At 42.8% G+C, this 17,988-nt stretch overlaps 1 protein-coding gene across 5 annotated transcripts in view; it reads left to right on the top strand.

The window, feature by feature from the left end:
- The window catches only part of E2F7 (E2F transcription factor 7), a 40,828-nt gene extending 37,072 nt beyond the window's left edge, over positions 1-3,756 (top strand). For all 5 annotated transcript variants that reach the window (XM_049094025.1, XM_049094023.1, XM_049094026.1 and 2 more), the window contains one exon: positions 980-3,756. In XM_049094025.1, coding sequence (XP_048949982.1) covers positions 980-1,186 — 207 coding nt within the window. In that variant the 3' untranslated portion in view covers positions 1,187-3,756. The remainder of the gene's footprint in view (positions 1-979) is intronic.
- The last annotated feature ends 14,232 nt before the right edge of the window (positions 3,757-17,988 follow it).

The raw sequence follows: 17,988 nt of genomic DNA, 5'->3' as shown, positions 1-17,988 counted from the left end.
AGATGTGCACGCACGGGTTTATGATCAATATTAATTAATCAGTACTGTGTGTGCCCTAGTCGTAGTCCAGCCAATAGGCACGTTGGTTCCTCTTACGCCTCAGGCATTGTTCAGAGTGGTTACTTCCTCTCGTGGAGAAAGGGTTTTCTGTTGTGGCCAGAAATATCTTAAGCAAGTTAGTCGGAGGCTGGCGGTTTGCTAGGTGAAGCCGGTTTGTCTTTCAACAAGGCGGTGAGGAGGAGACGTGGTTTCTGATCCCCGGTTACGTGCCAGGCACCGATCCAGGCAGTGAAGGACAGTAAACGGGACAATGGTCCCTGCCCTTTTAGGGCACCTTAAGGAGATCACTATTTAACATTGACCGCGAGAGGTTACATTCTGGCAAGTAAACCAGAAGAGCCTGGACGCACGTACTGACCGTAGGCCCAGCGTGGTCTAACCCGTGCAGCCCTGTAGCATCGGCGCTCTCGTCAGCCCCACCGCATGGACGGAGAAACCAGGGGCAGACCAGTTAAGTGGGCTGCCCGAGGCCGCAGGCGGGTGGTGCAGGCGCCCCGCTCCTAAGCCCTCGCTAGGCCGCCCGAGTTTCCAGGCGTGATGGGCGCTGGGCAGGAGCTGGAGAGGAGCTGGGCAGGAGCTCAGGAGGAGGTGGGCAGGAGCTGGAGAGGAGCTGGGCAGGAGCTGGACAGGAGCTGGAGAGGAGGTGGGCAGGAGCTCGGGAGGAGGTGGGCAGGAGCTGGGCAGGAGCTGGAGAGATGCTGGGGAGGGGGTGGAGAGGAGCTGGGCAGGAGCTGGAGAGATGCTGGGGAGGAGGTGGAGAGGAGCTGGGCAGGAGCTGGGAGGAGGTGGGCAGGAGCCGGGCAGGAGGGCGAGCCAGGCAGGAGGGACGCCTGGAGATGGGGACGCCGCAGGGCAGGGCAGGGCAGGGCTCGGCTCCCGGGAGCGGGCGGCCTCAGCCCTGATTTTCTGTTGCCCTCAGTGCCCCGGCCCCGCGACCCCCGCGACCCCCGTGACCCCCAGGAGCGAGCGGCGCACACAGCGCGAGACGTTCTTCAAGACTCCGGGCAGCCTGGGGGAGCCTGTCCGTCGGAGGAGAGGGGGCAGCGCGGCCCGGCACAGCCGCTCGGCGCAGAGGCGGCTCCACATCCCCGGCCCCCCCGGGCCCCCCAGCACCCAGGCCGACTGAGGCCGCCCGGAGCCTTCACCCCCGGTTCTGCTGGTATCTCCCCACCCATGAAGCCTCTGTTTTCCCGAAAGTGACGGTTGCTGATTGTGCAGCGAGTGTGCAGCGAGTGTCACCCGAGCCCCCAGCGGTGGTTGTGACTCCAGAAGGGCCCAGGGGCTGCCTAGCACTTACCGTGCTGAGTTCTCGGCGGGTTCCCCTCACCCCCAGTACACATCTGTGGTGCGAGAAACTTCTTTTCTGCAGTTCAAAAAAGCTACTGCTTCCTTGGGCTTCATCGGGAAGCCAGCTCCAGTCGTGAATCCTATGGTGTTATTTATTTTGTTCCTGAAATGGGATTTAGTGCAAAAAAGTTTACAACGACAGCAAAATGCATGCTTTTCAGGGTATGACGACTTGAATGTTTATGCCTTTTTTTTCCCCCTATAATTTGCCCTGCACTTACTTCACAGCCTACTAATAACGTGGATAAATGTATGCACGTGACAGAATGTTAAGACTACAATAACTGTGAACGGCACACCTTTTGCTGTAATGAGCTGTGCTGACCCCGTCTGGGCAGGAGAAGCAAGAGGAGCACAGTAGGGTTTTGCTGTTTGTTTCTAAAAACCCTACCGTGTGTAGTTTCCTTCATTACATGCTCCTTGGCTTTTTTTAAATTTAAATGTTAACTGTAGAGTATCCGGTATGGATGCCTTCTAAGAATTGCTGTTTATTGAATAAATCAGGACGGTAGCAAGTGATTACACGGAAAATTGGAACCTGGATGGGACCTTTCGGTAGAATTCTGAAGCATAATGATGTAAAGATTGATAGAGGACTGATGGGTGACCGTTTCATTTTTTCTTTTGCTTTTTTCTTATTTTTGGAAGGGTAAGAGGGAAAATTGGACACATTATGTTCAGCATCCAAGAGTCTTCAAACCAGTTATTTTTCAGAGTGTTTCTGAAAAATAAGAGTGGTGAGTGCAGGGATTCATTGTTCTAGCATGAATACAATTCTGGAAAATATTATGCAATACCCCTTTGTTAACCCGTATTGCTTTAGGATGTCAGTAAGTAGCCAGGCTAGCTCTTTGTATTCCTAGATTTATCGATGTGTACCTCATTCTTCTCTCTTCCTTCCTCTTCTTTCTTCCCTCCTTCCTTTCTCTATTTCTTTCTTCTTTAAGCTTCTGTCTTAGATTTCGAATCTTGGTGTAGGATTCTATTTTATGTTATTTTTGGACCCAATAAAATGTTTTATGAAATAAAAATATTAATTTAAGAGGCTCTGGGAGTCTGAGTAAAAGTAGCTTTATATTAACTACAGGATAATGTTAGCCTTATTACCCCCCCACAAGATTTTTGAAGACTTGAGGTAGGTTAGCCAGATTAAATAAATTTGTTATTATATAAAATTTTTATCAACACTAAACTTTTAAAGTTTACAAGATGGCATTTTTTTTTCTTTTCCTTTTTTTATTACAGTCTTTTCTAGCACTAAACGGATAAAATTATGGTTCTAATCATCAACAATCTCCCAGTAATGATTACCCTGAGCTAATATGAGGAGTTCCCCTATTGAAACAAGCATTGTCTTTTTCAGTTAAATTACAGGACACAGCATCTGTCTCTGCACAGGGTGCATGCATGTTCAAACCTACCACACTTAAGAACTTCCACGGAATATTTTCACTTGAGGGGGTCTACAGTTAGATGAAATCACGATCTGATTTTCCCCTCACTGTTTTTGGATGCTTGCCACTTATTACTTTAACTTCTTTGCTCTCCTTTATTATTTTTTTTATTCTGTTCATATGACCATAAAAACCTCAGAGAATTCATGGTTCTTGAGGGGTGTTAAGAAGCAACCCCATAAATCAGAATATTACGACTCTGTGGACCATACTCAGCAATAGAAAGCAAAGAACACATTCCTTTTGTATTCAGAACCCACTTTTAAATGTGGCTTTGTGATATGTAAAAAAATAAACAATGCAGTGGTTGTTGCTGTCAGGAAGATGTATGTTTCTTACGGAGCAAATGATGGTAGTGAGGCTGCTAAGCTAGACTTGGGTATTTGGGGTAGTGAAGAAGCAATGGCAATCTTGAATCTATCATTGTATAACTTAGTATAAGAAAAAAAAATTGTTGGGGATCCTGCTAATGAAACGCAGCTTTGAGTTGGCACTGAGGGAGGTGTGTGTGCCCTACACTGTCCAGGGTTTGTGAAACCCTTTCATTCTGGTACAAGAGTTGGGAGTATAACTTTTATACTTGAATCTACCTACCAAGTTTACATTTCTCAATTCTTTTTTGTAAGGTGCTATTTTCTGTATTTAAGTAACTTTTTTTTTTCAATGTAAAGCTGCTTTCAGCTAATCTTATTGCACTGCTAGTTTTGTGTAGTTATTAATTTTATTGCTGCTTACTGCTTTTGTCTTCCTGCTACTTCGCTCTGCTCTCTTTTCTCATGGCTATATTATCTATAGCTATCTACTTGTAACTTGACTACATGTAAACTGATTTTTTTTTCTCTTAGAAAGATATTAAGCTTTATAAAATAGTAATAAAAATTAATTCATTTCATAAGAGTTGTTGGTTGTATTTGTGGGTGGGCTATGTCTACCGATTTCAGCAGAACCATTAACAGCTGCACCGTAGCTGACCAGGCCCTCGTGAACCAAGACCTGATCCTCTTACTGAGACCTCCCAGTACTTCCCAAACACCAAAACTTAATGTGTCAGAATTACACAGGAGCTCGAGAGGGTAAGAGGACTATGCCCTTGAGCGCCTGATTTCTACTGAGTATCTGGGGTTTGGAGCTTCTGGAGGATTCCAATGCTAATCTACTTATTAGAATCACAGGTGAATGCAGACCATGTCCCCAACTTCTCATGACATCTGCAACATTACATTGTTCATTCGAGCAATGCCTACCCTTGGTTCAAAGACAAATTATTATTATTATTTTTTAAGATTTTATTTATTTACTCATGAGAGAGAGAGAGAGAGGCAGAGACACGGGCAGAGGGAGAAGCAGGCTCCATGCAGGGAGCCCGACGTGGGACTCGATCCAGGGTCCCCAGAATCACGCCCTGGGCTGAAGGCAGGCTAAACCGCTGAGCCACCCGGGCTGCCCCTCAAAGCCAACTTCTATTGTTAACCCTCATTTTCAAATTAACCTCCCAACAGGCCTACTGTGGTTTTCCCTACTTAATTGTAGTTCCAGAGTCAGTCAGGTTACATTGTCAGTCCTTCCTGCTAAATTATGAGGTGCTAGGAAAGAAAATAGCTTTGAAATTCCAGTATCAAGCCCAGTCTTGGTATTCAGAAGCCTCCAAAATGGTGAACAGAGGGTCTATAGGACCCCGCACAACAGGGGTTTGCCCTTGTTAAAGCCTTTTGCTAAGGCTGGAAGATTCAGCCCCTGCCTCTTATTTTAATTGTGACCTCTTCCTTCGACACATGACTTCCTGCCCCAGTCCGTAGCCTCCCTTCTCCCAAGGCATATACAGCTGACCCTTGAACAACACGGGGTTTAGGGGCTACCGACCCCTGTGCAGTAAAAATCCCCAAACTTCTGACTCCCCAAAAACTTACTAATAGCCTATTGTTCGCCAGAAGCTTTACCAATAACGACACATTTTATATAAGTACTGTATGTTGTATTACAATAAATCTAGAGAAGAGCAAATGTTATTAAGAAAATCATAAGAAAATATATTTACAGTACTGTATGTATCAAAAAAAATCCATGGAAGTGGCCCTGCAGTTTCTACACAGACCTCAGCATTAGCATCTCACTAGCATGTGTTCAGCAGTAGGTTATGTTATAATGGGGTCGTGCTGTTATCATGGGCATCTCCCAATACCTTCTCCATCCCCCCTCCTTGTTTAATGGTGTCAATGCAGTGAACAAGCAGGACTCATAGTCATGAAAGCAGTTCTGTCTTCTGGTGTTCCCTTTGACCCTGTAACGGGTAGCCCACTTGCCCCTGCATGAACATCAGGCCGGGAGCTGTGACTTCTCTGGTTACTGTCCAGGACAGAGGTTCTATAGTCATTTTAAGTTACAAGGACAGTATCTCTATATTATGCAATGAGCATTTAAAGCTTCTGCACCTGGGGCTCAAGATGAGCAAGGAGGGCATGGATCTTCATTTCCACTGAGCATTTCCCCTTCCTTGTGAGCTTGCCTAGATTTCTAACCCCAGCAAGGTCAAAGCGTGGGGATGTTTGCCTAAACTTCCTGTGATGCAGGCAATGCATTTTCCTCCAGCTGCTCCTCTTCAGTCTCTGGTTTTCCTGCAGTCTGCTCCACACAGGCTCGTCGGCAGGACTTAGAAAAGTCCCAGGCTGGCTGCATCCCCATCAGCCCACGTGTGGTGTCCTTTGCCCTGATTCTTGGAGAGAAGCTCCAGCCAAACTCACATTAGCATCTCCTTTTGCTGCCAAGGCTGCTGGCTCACCCACATCCCCTACACACCACCCCCCCAGCCAGAGTCAGACACCAGAGAAGAGTGAGAGGCAAGCAACACTGCCCAACACCTCCCCTTCGTGGTTCTAGGGAGGCCGAAGTGTGGAACCATGACATTAATTCTCCAAAGAAATCACAAACTCCATTTTTATTTCCATTTACTCAACCCTTTCAAGGCCTATGGTGAAGGGATTCAGCCGTTGTGTATTTTATTTGCAAAATCTGCTGGATCAGTTCTTTGGAATGCAGCATTTATTAGAATTTGGTCCTACAGCCAAGCTCGCTATTTAACATCCTGTCACGATAGTTATAAACTTCCATTCTGGGATCCCTGGGTGGGTCAGCAGTTTGGCGCCTGCCTTTGGCCCAGGGCACGATCCTGGAGTCCCGGGATCGAGTCCCATATCAGGCTCCCTGCATGGAGCCTGCTTCTCCCTCTGCCTATGTCTCTGCCTCTCTCTCTCTCTCTCTCTCTGTGTCTATCATGAATAAATAAATAAATCTTTAAAAAAAATTAAAATAAAAAATAAAATAAACTTCCATTGTCCAAGATCTGCATTTTCCTCTATGACTGTATGACTGTTAAGCACTTAACATCTCATAAAAGCAATTTTTGATAGCTATTAATTTTTTAGTGTTAAGATCAGTTTGATTAGGTCAACGTATTTTCTGACCTGAAAATACTTAAGGACTCAAATAATAAACCTAAAATAGTTTTCTTCTTTCCATCCCATTTTGTAAATAGCCTGTTAGTAATCTTCAGTTGAACTGGAGCATCCATTCTTTCCCCAACTATGCCCTGGAGAACTCAACTGTTAATAGATATTAAGAATCAAATAAAAACGGGTAATCCCAGTTACCCATTTAAACAGTTTATCTTTACTACAGGATTTGTTAGACTTAAATTTACAAGAAGAAATATATATACAAAATTTTTAAACTGGTTTGATAGATCTTTTTTTTTCTTGAAGTGCAAAACTACAGTTTGGCAAAAGTTACTTTGAGAAGCAACAGATTAATCCACTAAGCAACCCTCTAGGACTTTCTTACTCTTCACCAAAAAGAAAATTCAATATTAGCTTCTTAAAGTCAGAGACCATAGATTATTTATATCACAGTGTCTGCCACAAAATGTGCACCCAATAAAAAAATGAGGAAAGAGCATTGCAGGATGAGTTACCACAAAGAATTAAAAAGAAAAAAAAACAAAAACAAGAAAAAAACCCAACAACCTTCGAAGGCTTTTTCATTGCATGGTTCTAGATACCTAACAGCTGTTAAGTAATTATAATATAGCTTGTAGTGTTTTCTTTTTTAGTTTATTATTTTTTTAGATTTTATTTATTTATTTATTTATTTATTTATTTATTTATTTATTTGAGAGAGAGAGAGAGCGAGCGCAAGTGCAGGCAGGGCAGAGAAAGTAGGGGGACCATCCCAAGGAGACTCTGAGCCAAGCCTGGAGCCCAATGTGGGGCTCCATCCCATGACCTGAGACCATGACCTGAGCCGAAACCAACAGTCGGGTGCTCAACTAACTGAGCCACCGAGGTGCCCCTCTCTTTTAGTTTAAAGAATGGCCTCTACCAAGCCGCCAACGCTTATAAAATAAATTGAATTGTCATAACTCTGCTTCTGAGCATCCAGAGGCATCCCACGCAGCCTTCTCCTGACCCTGTTAGCAGGCTTTCCTGTCCCTTCACAGTCTGGCCCCAGCCTGCCTTCACAGCCATGCTAGAGATTATTGACCCTCAGGTTCATTCCATTCCTCTTCCAAGTTCTTGATCACAGGTTCTGAAAGCCTGGGAACTACATTTCCCAGATGCCCTTGCTACCAGGTTCTAGCTGAGCTTCTGTCTGTTAAATACTCTCATGCAGGACTTGGTAGAGAGGAAGGAAGCTGGGGCTGTTATTCCTCAAGTACAGATTGCAGCGCCCTGAGATTCTGCAGCAACCACACGCGATCCAAATGTCTAGCCCAAGGTCATGGACCAGCTGTGATACTGGCCACAGTTTCATGCTGTTCCCAACCATACTCCCCCAAACTGTGTAGCAGCCATGATGACAATCTGAACCCCTCACAACAACCCCAACTTCTGTTTTCCCTGCTTTCCAGTGATTTCATGAGCACCAAATTCCCTGTATTAAAAACTTTCTGCTGGAACTACCTGGAATGTTTCCTAAATTCTACACAAATCCCAGCGGTCTCCTCTCCACCATTGCTCCCTCCTTCTCTTCCACCCACCCACTGTCAATCATGCACACATTCCTCATATCCCTTTTTGCATCCCTGCCTTTGCCCCAGCCATCCTCTCTTCCTAAAAGACCCAACTCCCACTCTCACTTCTCTTTCTCTATGGGGCTGTTTCATATGCATCTTCCAAAATCCAGTTCAAATGTTCCTCCTTCAGGAAGAAGGAGCTGGTTTCCCCACCACACTGAGACACCCTCCAAGGCAGGGATTAAGTTTTTCTTATCTACAGCCTAGCACCTTGCTCGATGAGTGTGTCAGTAAGTGGTCAACCAAGCTGAAGGGTACATAATCACGCACCCTGTGACTGGGGTAGTTTCAAGTGCAATGGCAAAATGAAAATGGTGAGTACAAGAAGCAACAGCTTCGAACCAGCATCAGATCGTGCATAGCCCTACTCCACCAAACTCATGCTAATCATTCACTCGATAAACCTTCACCATTGGGAATGCAAACTAGCACAGCTGCTGTGGAAAACAGTATGGAGGTACCTCAAAGAGTTGAAAACAGAGCTATGACCCAGCAATTGCCCTACTGGGTATTTACCCCAAAGATACAAATGTAGTGAATCTGAAGGGGCACCTGCGCCCCAATGTTCATAGCAGCAATGCCCATAATAGCCAAACTATGGAAGGAGCCCAGATGTCCTCTGACAGATGAATGCACAAAGATGTGGTACAAGGGAATGCCACTCAGCCATCAAAAAAAAATACTGTCATGTGCAATGATGTGGATGGAACTAGAGGATATTATCCTAAGAGAAATGACTCACTCAGAGAAAAACAATTATGTGATCTCACTCACATGTGGGATTTAAGAAACAAAACAGGATAACAGGGGAAGAGAGGAAGAAATAAAACAAGATGAAATCGGAGAGGGAGACAAACCATAAGAGACTCTTAATCATACAAAATAAACTGAGGGTCACAGGAGGGGAGGGAAGCGGGGGGGACTGGGTAACTGGGTGACGGACATGAAGGAGGGCTTGGGATGTAATGAACACAGGCTATGATCTCAGGGTCGTGGATCCAGCTTCACGGTGGGCTCAGAGCCCTGTGGGGAGACTGCTTGAGATTCTTTCCCTCTGCTTCTGCCCCTTCCCCTGCTTTTTCCCTCTTGCTCTCGATCTTCAAGTTAATCTTTAATAAATATATCAAGAATAGTTTGGACAGCACTTGCTTTCTCATCATATAAATGAGGTAAGTACTGATGATCTTTCCTATGTCTTGATGGATTATTACACTCCTTTCTAAGTTTGGGTGAATTTCCAAATTTTATCCTTTGTACTTCTGAGTCCATCAACTATCTCCAAGAGTTCATTTAATGTCAAGTGTTTGCAGGCATCACTTCGTCTGGGGCATCTTCGTCCTTTTCACCATAATCGCCACTTATGCTGATGATCTCACCTTCATTAAATGCCTGTAGCTGCATTTCTGGCACCTTTCAAGCGGTGACACCGTCAACATCTACACTGTCCACTATTTCTTCCTAAACTATGTGGCTATTCGATTCAAATTTCAATTCAAATAGTATCACTTTTTTGTTTCTTTGCCCCACTTTCACCTTTGCTGACCAAGCCTGAGAAATAATTTTATTAAAATGTCATGTGTTCTCACCATCGGGTGAAAGATGCAACATGACTATATGCTTTGCTGTCTGTGTGAACCGAGAGACTCTGCAGGAACAATGAACTGAAAGGAGTGACGCTGGACATGGGTCCTGGTGGGCATCTGCTTTTTAGATAGTGATTTGTGGGCTGAAGCAGCAAAGTTTGTACTTTATGCAATTGCTTTGGTTAATATATCATATCATAGTAATTGAGATTTGAGTCCTGCTATTGGGTGGGTGGGTGGGTGGGAGGACTGGTGTTATTTACCTAAACCGTGGTAACGGACGTGCGCGTATCAGAACTGTGCAAAGCAAGGACTGCTCATATATATTGTGTGATCGAAATTAATTTTAATTTTAAGCCTTCATTCTACCTTGGGGCAGACATTAATTTCAGTGAATTCAATCCCCTCCCCTCACCACCCACTCCCTGCCTCTTTCTAGAAGCAGCCCTTTCAGCAGCAAGTATTTAAAAACATATTTCAGACAGGCTCCGACAACAAGGGCCTTGGGCGTACATCACTGGAGGTGTAGAGGCAGGACGACTCCAGCTCATTTTTCACTCCAATCCCTTTTGTTCTGCTTTATCCTATATGCCAGTTGTATCCGACTACAGCAATTACAGTTTCATACAAGCCAAGTTCAAAGGAAGAGAAGAAACAAATCTTTGAAAGGGCCTCCAGAGGAGTAAGAGAGAACTTTCACAGAGTTCCTCCAGAAAGTCCCTCCTCATTATTGGCCCAAATTGCCTAACATGTCCATTTCTAGACCAATTATGAGCAAGGAGTAGAGCATTACCCTCATGCCTTTTAGACCCATCCCTGCAGCTGGAGTGCATGGGCTCTACGGGGGTGGGGTTGACACCTGAACAAAACTGGGGTTCTGTTAGAATGTAATAAGCAGGAAATAGAGGCGGGCCTACAAGAGCAATTTCCCTCCAGTCCCCCCGTCTCCCTCCAGCCATGTGGCTTCACAGCACAGGTAGGGGGACAAACTGCTTCTCAGTCCTGATCTGTTGGTTTTTGTTTTTGTTTTTGAAAGATCTTATTTATTTGTTATTTATTTGAGAGGAGAGAGAGAGAGAGAGAGAAGGAGAAGAGCACAAGATGGGGCAGAGACAGAGGGAGAAGCAGACTCCCCATGGAGCAGGGAGCCCGATACAGGGCTCAGTCCTGGGACCCTGGGATCATGACCTGAGCTGAAGGCCAACGCTTAACTGACCAAGCCACCCAGGTGCCCCAGTCCTTATCTGTTCAAACTGACATCAGCTGAGGTGAACATTTTTCCTTCTGCTCTGTGGTCCCTCGTATTTCTTTGACATCCACGGGGACTTCCTTACACCCACTTCCACCTCCCTGGGATCTCCTACTGGGTCTTTCTCGTCCAACCACAGCCTGCCCCAAGTCTGTTGGGTCTCAGGGCAAGGAAAGCTGCTAGTTTTCTAGGGTGATGGTCTTCCAAAAGCCTCCTGCATGCCTCAGGGGCCCAGAAAAGTCTTGTGCGGCTGTCTCTGACTCTGCCCAGATGGTCTCGTATAACACTGGGCATCCTGTCCTGTTAAGCCTGCCCCCCCCTTGGAGCCACTATTTATAAAGCTTCAGCTTGGCATGCAAAGGCAATTAGCTTTTCCAACCCTGCAAGGCCACTCTAGGGAAGTGTTTCAATCATTTCGAGGACATAAATCTTAGAGAAACTCTCCTCTGATACATACAAACACATAAAAAGGTATTTATCATTCCATTTTTGTAACAACGAAAAGCTACAAAGTTCCAACAACATGGACAGTGATCTATTCACATCACATACTACTAGAATATACTTTCAATGAAATAACCAGATTTGCACACATCAACATAGGTATATCTAAAATACGTAATATTGAGTGGAAAAAGTAAAATGTAAAGACCTTTACATTTTGTATATTTTTAAAGCACTTTTGTAATAAATGTATAAAAGAATAGATGCAAAGAATACACTCGCGCATCAGGGTCATTACTTCTTGGAAGGCAGGGACTTAAAAAGGGAATGAGATGGGGCTGGTGAGGGGCTTCAGGTGCATCTACAATGTTTTATTTCTCCTTTTAAAAAAATTCTATTTATTTATTTTAGGGAGAGAGAGAGTGCGCAGAAGCATGCATGCAAGAGGGGGAGAGGCAGAAGGAGAGGGAGAGAATCTCAAGCAGACTCCATGTCGAGAGCTGAGGCTCACAAAGGGGCCCATCTCAAGGACCCCAAGATCATGACCTCAGTCTAAACCAAAAGTCAGATCCTTAACCCACTGAGTCACCAGATGCCCCTATTTCTTTTTTAACAAGGGGATCTGAAGTTGATATGGCAAATGTTAACAGTTGGTAATTCTAGAATATAAGTCCTCATGTTTTGGTTTATGTGGATTTCTACTTTTCTGTATGTTGGAAATGTTTTATAACTTTAAAATTCAAATTAATATTTTTATATTTTTTACATTCTTATTTTAATATAATAATTTTAGAAAATGATCAGCATCTCCTTACTGGAGGTTGTAACATCAGTCAGGATATCTGCTGCCCCTTCCTGGGGGATGTCTGTATATCCTCACTGTGTTGGACTCAGCCTCTACACCTACTTTTCCAAAGAATTGTAGATGGAAGTGATGAGAGTCCCTTTGGACTGTTTTTGGCTTTAAGAGACCACTCGTGGTTTTTTAGGGCTGTTTTTCCCTCTGCCAAGAAATCACATGTCCCAAGGAAGAGCTGTGCTGTCACATGCTTAAGCAAGGAGCAGAGGCATAGCCAACCTGCAATGACCACGCAGCATGAACGTAAATAAAACTTGTTCTCAAATCACTGAGATTTGAGGTTATCATCTTAATTTAGGCTCTCCTAACTGCCACAATTTAAAAAGCATAGTAAGTGAGGAATTGACAGTAGCATGGGCTTTCCAAAATCACTATTAACATCTCACAACACCATCTTTCTTTCTTTCTCTATCTCATGTGGAAGACTAAACAAAATAAGGAATAATTATTTAAACTCAATTAATTCAACCCTGAAAACTTAACTCTGCCCACCTCAGCCCCTGCTGCCACAGCCCAATTTGGTATGAGACTTCAGGCAAGTGTCACCACAGAGAGGCTTTTGGGATAAACCAGTGATTTCAAACTGGGATGTATTAAGAATTTTCAAGGGATAGAAATGCATTCAAATAATTTATAAGAAAATCGACTTCCAAAAAAAGAAAGAAAGAAAATCGACTTCCCTTCCATCTTCTAATTCCATTTGTATTCATTTTTAAATCATAACTGATAATCTTGGTAATTTCTAAGCCTAATAAACTTAATAGCCTTGGTAACCTCTGGCCAACTGCTACTCTTGTATGACACATTATAATGTGTTGATTTTTTAAAATAATATTCTGTTCCCATCTCCCCTTTCTAAGCTCTTTCTCCCATTAAAGAAGAGTTTATGTCCCACCAGCCAAAGATTACAAAAATGCACTGTTTGGAGTATAAAATCTATGGGATGTTCATCATAGAGATGATTTTAAGTATTAGTATCTGTGCTGAGAAAGTAAACAATCCTAATGACTGGGTATCAAATCTTTTTGCAGGTCAGGGAGCTTCCAATTTGTTTGCTGTCAACACCACTGAAGCAAAACTAAGCCAGTTGTTACTGATTGTTAATGCAAACAAATAAATAGAAGAATAGTAGGCCATTTTGGGCAAGTAACTCAGAAATCAGTTAAAGAATTGGGTTACATTGCCTAATACAATGTCTTCCGGTCCCATTACTTATGTCTGTGAATGAAGTTGCTTGAAGCTTACAACTGGAAAAAAAAATGTTAAATATATAAGATTTGGATGCTGATTTTGCTCCCTTTCCCATTCTAGCAATAATGAATATTCATCATAGATAAGTGAACTAATTTTTAAAACCCCATCTAAGATATAGATTTCTAAATAAAGCACTACTTCTTAATGCTTAATCATTATTGATCAACATTTGTAACATATTTGTGTTTTCTGAATCAATTGTGTACTAAAAAGTATAGATAACTAAAGCCTTATAATCACAGAAAAATTTTGTCATTTACATTCTAATTTATAGACTGGGAGGAAGATGGCCGAGGAGTAGGAGACCCTTGTTTAATTTGGTCCCTGGAATTCAGCTGGATAGCTGGCAAGTCATTCTGTGAACTCAACCTGAGCTCTAAAAAAAAGACGTGCTGCAATTCTACAAATAGAGAAGTGACCAGTGGGGTCCCTGGGTGGCTCAGCGGTTGAGCATCTGCCTTGGGCTCAGATCCTGGTCCTGGGGTCCTGGGTTCAAGTCCCACATCGGGCTCCCTGCATGGAGCCTGCTTCTCCCTCTGCCTGTGTCTCTGCCTCTCTCTGTGTCTCTCATGAATAAATAAAATAAAAATCTTAAAAAAAGAAAAATGGTACATAAATCAAAACATATCTAGGGGTGCCTGGATGGCTCAATTGGGTTTTAAGTTCGAGCCTCATTGGGTATAGAGATTACTTAAAATATATTTTTTTAAAAAGCTAAATTCATTTACTAAGTGGAGAAAGTAGAAACTCTATATGAAGAAGAAATGTTTATATGATTATATTCTTCATAGTAGCAGTAGGTTAATTATAAAGCACATTTTCAGTTCATTGACAACAAAATTGGAGCAAAATCACTACTTTTCTTGAGATAATGGGTGATAGAGTGTTCAAAGTCTAGATGAAAAAATGTCTATTTTGCAGGTGCCTGGATGCCTGGGTAGCTCAGTCAGTTAGGCATCTGCCTTTGGCCCAGGGCTTGACCCCAGGGTCCTAGGATCAAGTCCCACATCAGGCTCCCAGCATGGAGCCTGCTTCTCCCTCTGCCTGGATCTCTGCCTCTCTCTCTGCGTGTCTCTCATGAATAAATAGATAAAATCTTTTAAAAAGTGTCCTGTTTTTGCAAGGTGGGAGGTGCAGAGAAGTGACTTGAGGGGTCTGGGAAGACAGACTGCAGGGGGACCCTGGGGCCTGGCTGCTGCAGGTGATAGAGCAGCGGCCTGGGCCTCCAGCTCTGTGTTGCCATAGGCAAGGGCTGGGGGTCAGTCAGGTGCCCCCTCCAAGCAGGGCCCCCCAAGTGGAAGCACCGAGGTGAAGCCCCCTCCGCCCGGCAGGGCCTGCGTGTGCACCACAGGGGCTGCAGGGCCTGGAGACTCCGAGCCAAGCCCACTCTGCTGGGGGGACATCCAACCAGGCCCGCCCTTGGCAGGAGCAGCCGGGACCCCAGTCCACACCGGCCTTACCCACCCCACAGAAATGAAAACCTCCAGGGCTGGGAGAAAATAGTACAGAGAATTCAAGGATCTTTTCTCCTAATCCCTTAGCCTTTCAGCTTCAAATTTCTTTTGTCTTTTTCCCCTTTTCTGAGTGTCTTATTTTATAAATTCTTTTTTTAAGTCTTTTGTAATTTTCGCTTTTACATTTATGTTTTATATGTATGTATTCTTCATTTTTGTCTTCCTTTCATTGTATGCAGTTTTATTTTTGTATGTATGTAAGTTTTTCTTTCTTTACGCTTTTGAGATCTAGTTTCTCCCAACAAACAGACCAAAATACATCCAGGACCTAGTATGTTGCTCTATTCTGTCCACCTGTTTTGATTATACTCTCTCTTATTTTCCTTGTTTGGTTTCTGAACTCTTTTGGTTTGTTTAGAATATATTTTGCTGGGGTCATGATTGATGTTTTTGTATTTTGTTATCTCATTCATCTATTCTTCTCTGGACAAAATGACAAGACAAAAAAACTAACCCCCCCAAAAAGAACAAGATGTCATACTGACTGCCAGAGACTTAATTAATATGGATATTAGTAAAATGTCAGAGCTAAAATTCAAAATAATTATTATTAAGATACTAGCTGGGCATTCAAGTCCAGGAGGCACAGAGAATCCCCCTTAAGATCAATAAAAATAAGTCAACACCTCAACATATATAATAGTGAAGCTTACAGATTCCAGAGTCAAAGAGAAAATCCTGAAAGCAGCTCAGGACAAGAGCCCTTAACCTACAGAGATAGAAACATAAGGCTGGTAACAGACCTATCCACAGAGACCTGGCAGGCCAGAAGGGACTGACAGGATATATTCAGGGTGCTAAATTAAAAAAATATGCAGCCAAGAATACTTTATCCAGCAAGGCTGTCATTCAGAACAGAAGGAAACATAAAGAGCTTCCAGGACTAACAGAAACTAAAAGAACTTTGATCACTAAACCAATCCTGCAAAAAATATTAAAGGGGATCCTTTAAGCAAAGTGAGCCCAAAAGTAACACAGACCAGAAAGGAACAGAGACAATATACAGAAACAGTGACTACAGGTAATACGATGGCCCTAAATTATTATCTTTCAATAGTTACCCTGAATGTAAATGGGCTAAATGACTCAATCAAAAGATACATGGTATCAAATTGAATAAAAAAGCAAGATCCATTGATATGCTGTCTACAAGAGACTCATTTTAGAGCCAAAAACACTTCCAGATTGAAAGTGAACGGGTGGAGAAGCATTCAACATGCTAATGAACATTAAAAGAAAGCTGGGTAGCAATCCTTATATTAGACAAATTAGATTTCAAGCCAAGGACCATAATGATAGATGAAGAGGGATATTATATTATAATTAAAAGATCTATCCAACAAGAAGATCTAACCATTATAAATATTTTATGCTCCTAACTTGGGAGCAGTCAATTATATAAACCAATTAATAACAAAATCAAAGAAACACATTGATGATAATATGATAATAGTGGAGGACTTTAGCACCCACTTACTGCAATGGACAGATCATCTAAGCAGAAGATCAATAAGGAAATAAGGGCTTTGAATGACAACTGGACCAGATGGACTTCACAGATATACCCAGAACACCCCATCCTAAAGCAACAGAATACACATTCTTTTCAAGTGCACATGGAGGGGATCCCTGGGTGGCTCAGCGGTTTAGCGCCCGCCTTTGGCCCAGGACGTGATCCTGGATACCTGGGATCGAGTCCCGCATCGGGCTCCTGACATGGAGCCTGCTTCTCCCTCTGCCTGTGTCTCTGCCTCTGTGTGTGTGTGTGTGTGTGTGTGTGTGTATGTGTGTGTGTCTCATGAATAAATAAATAAAATCTTTAAAAAAATAAAAATAAATTCAAGTGCACACGGAGCATTCTCCAGAATAGTCACATACTGGGCCACAAATCAGGTCTCAATCACTACCAAAAGATTAGGATTATTCCCTGCATATTTTCAAACCACAATACTTTGAAGCTTGAACTCAATCACAAGTAGAAATTTGGAAATCACAAGTAGAAATCACAACACAAATATATGAAGATTAAAGAGTACCCTGCTAAAGTATGAATGGGTCAACCAGGAAATTAAAGAAGAATTTTTAAAACTCATGGAAATGAATGAAAATGAAAACACAACTGTTCAAAACCTTTGGGATACAGAGAGGCGATCCTAAGAGAGAAGTACATAGCAATTACAAGCCTTTTTTAAGAAACAAGAAAGTTCTCAACTCCACAAACTAATCTTACACCTAAAGGAACTGGAGAAAGAACAGCAAATAAAGCCTAAACAAAGCAAGAGACAAAAATTAATAAGGATTAGAACAGAAGTCAATGAAATAGAAACCAAACGAACAATAGAACAGATCAACAAAACTAGGAGGTAGTTCTTTGAAAGAATTAATAAGACCAATAAATCCCTAGCCAGACTTATCAAAAAGAAAAGAGAAAGGACCCAGATTAATAAAATGATGAATGGAAGAAAAGAGATCACAAACACCATCAAAGAAATACAAACAATTATAAGAACATCTTATGAGCAATCATATGCCAACAAATTGGGCAATCTGGAAGAAATGGATGCATCCCTAGAAATGTATAAACTACCAAAACTGAAACGGAAAAATAGGAAACCTGAAAAGATCCATAACCAGCAGGGAAATTGAAGCAGTAACCAAAAAATCTCCCAACAAATAAGAGTTCAGGGCTAGATGGCTTCCCAGAGGAATTTTACCAAACATCTAAGGAAGAATTAATACCTATTCTCCTTAAAAAAAAAAAAAAAAATGTAAAGGGATTCCTGGGTGGCGCAGCGGTTTAGCGCCTGCCTTTGGCCCAGGGCGCGATCCTGGGGACCTGGGATCGAGTCCCACGTCGGGCTCCCGGTGCATGGAGCCTGCTTCTCCCTCTGCCTGTGTCTCTGCCTCTCTCTCTCTCTCTCTCTCTCTCTGTGACTATCATAAATAAATAAAAAAAATTTTTTAAAATACTTATTCTCTTGAAGCTGTTTCAAAAAATAGAAATGGAAGGAAAACTTCCAAACTCTTTCTGTCAGGCTAGCATTGTCTTGATCTCAAAACCCGACAAAGATCCCCCCAAAAAAGGAGAATTATAGATCAATATCCTGACGAATATGGATGCAAAAAGTCTCACCAAGTATATTAAAAGGATTATTCACC

Source organism: Canis lupus, chromosome 15, assembly GCF_003254725.2.
Source record: "Canis lupus dingo isolate Sandy chromosome 15, ASM325472v2, whole genome shotgun sequence".
Classification (NCBI taxonomy): Eukaryota; Metazoa; Chordata; class Mammalia; order Carnivora; family Canidae; genus Canis; species Canis lupus.
Note: the sequence above shows the minus strand (reverse complement) of the source record. Positions and strands in the feature narration are given on the sequence as shown.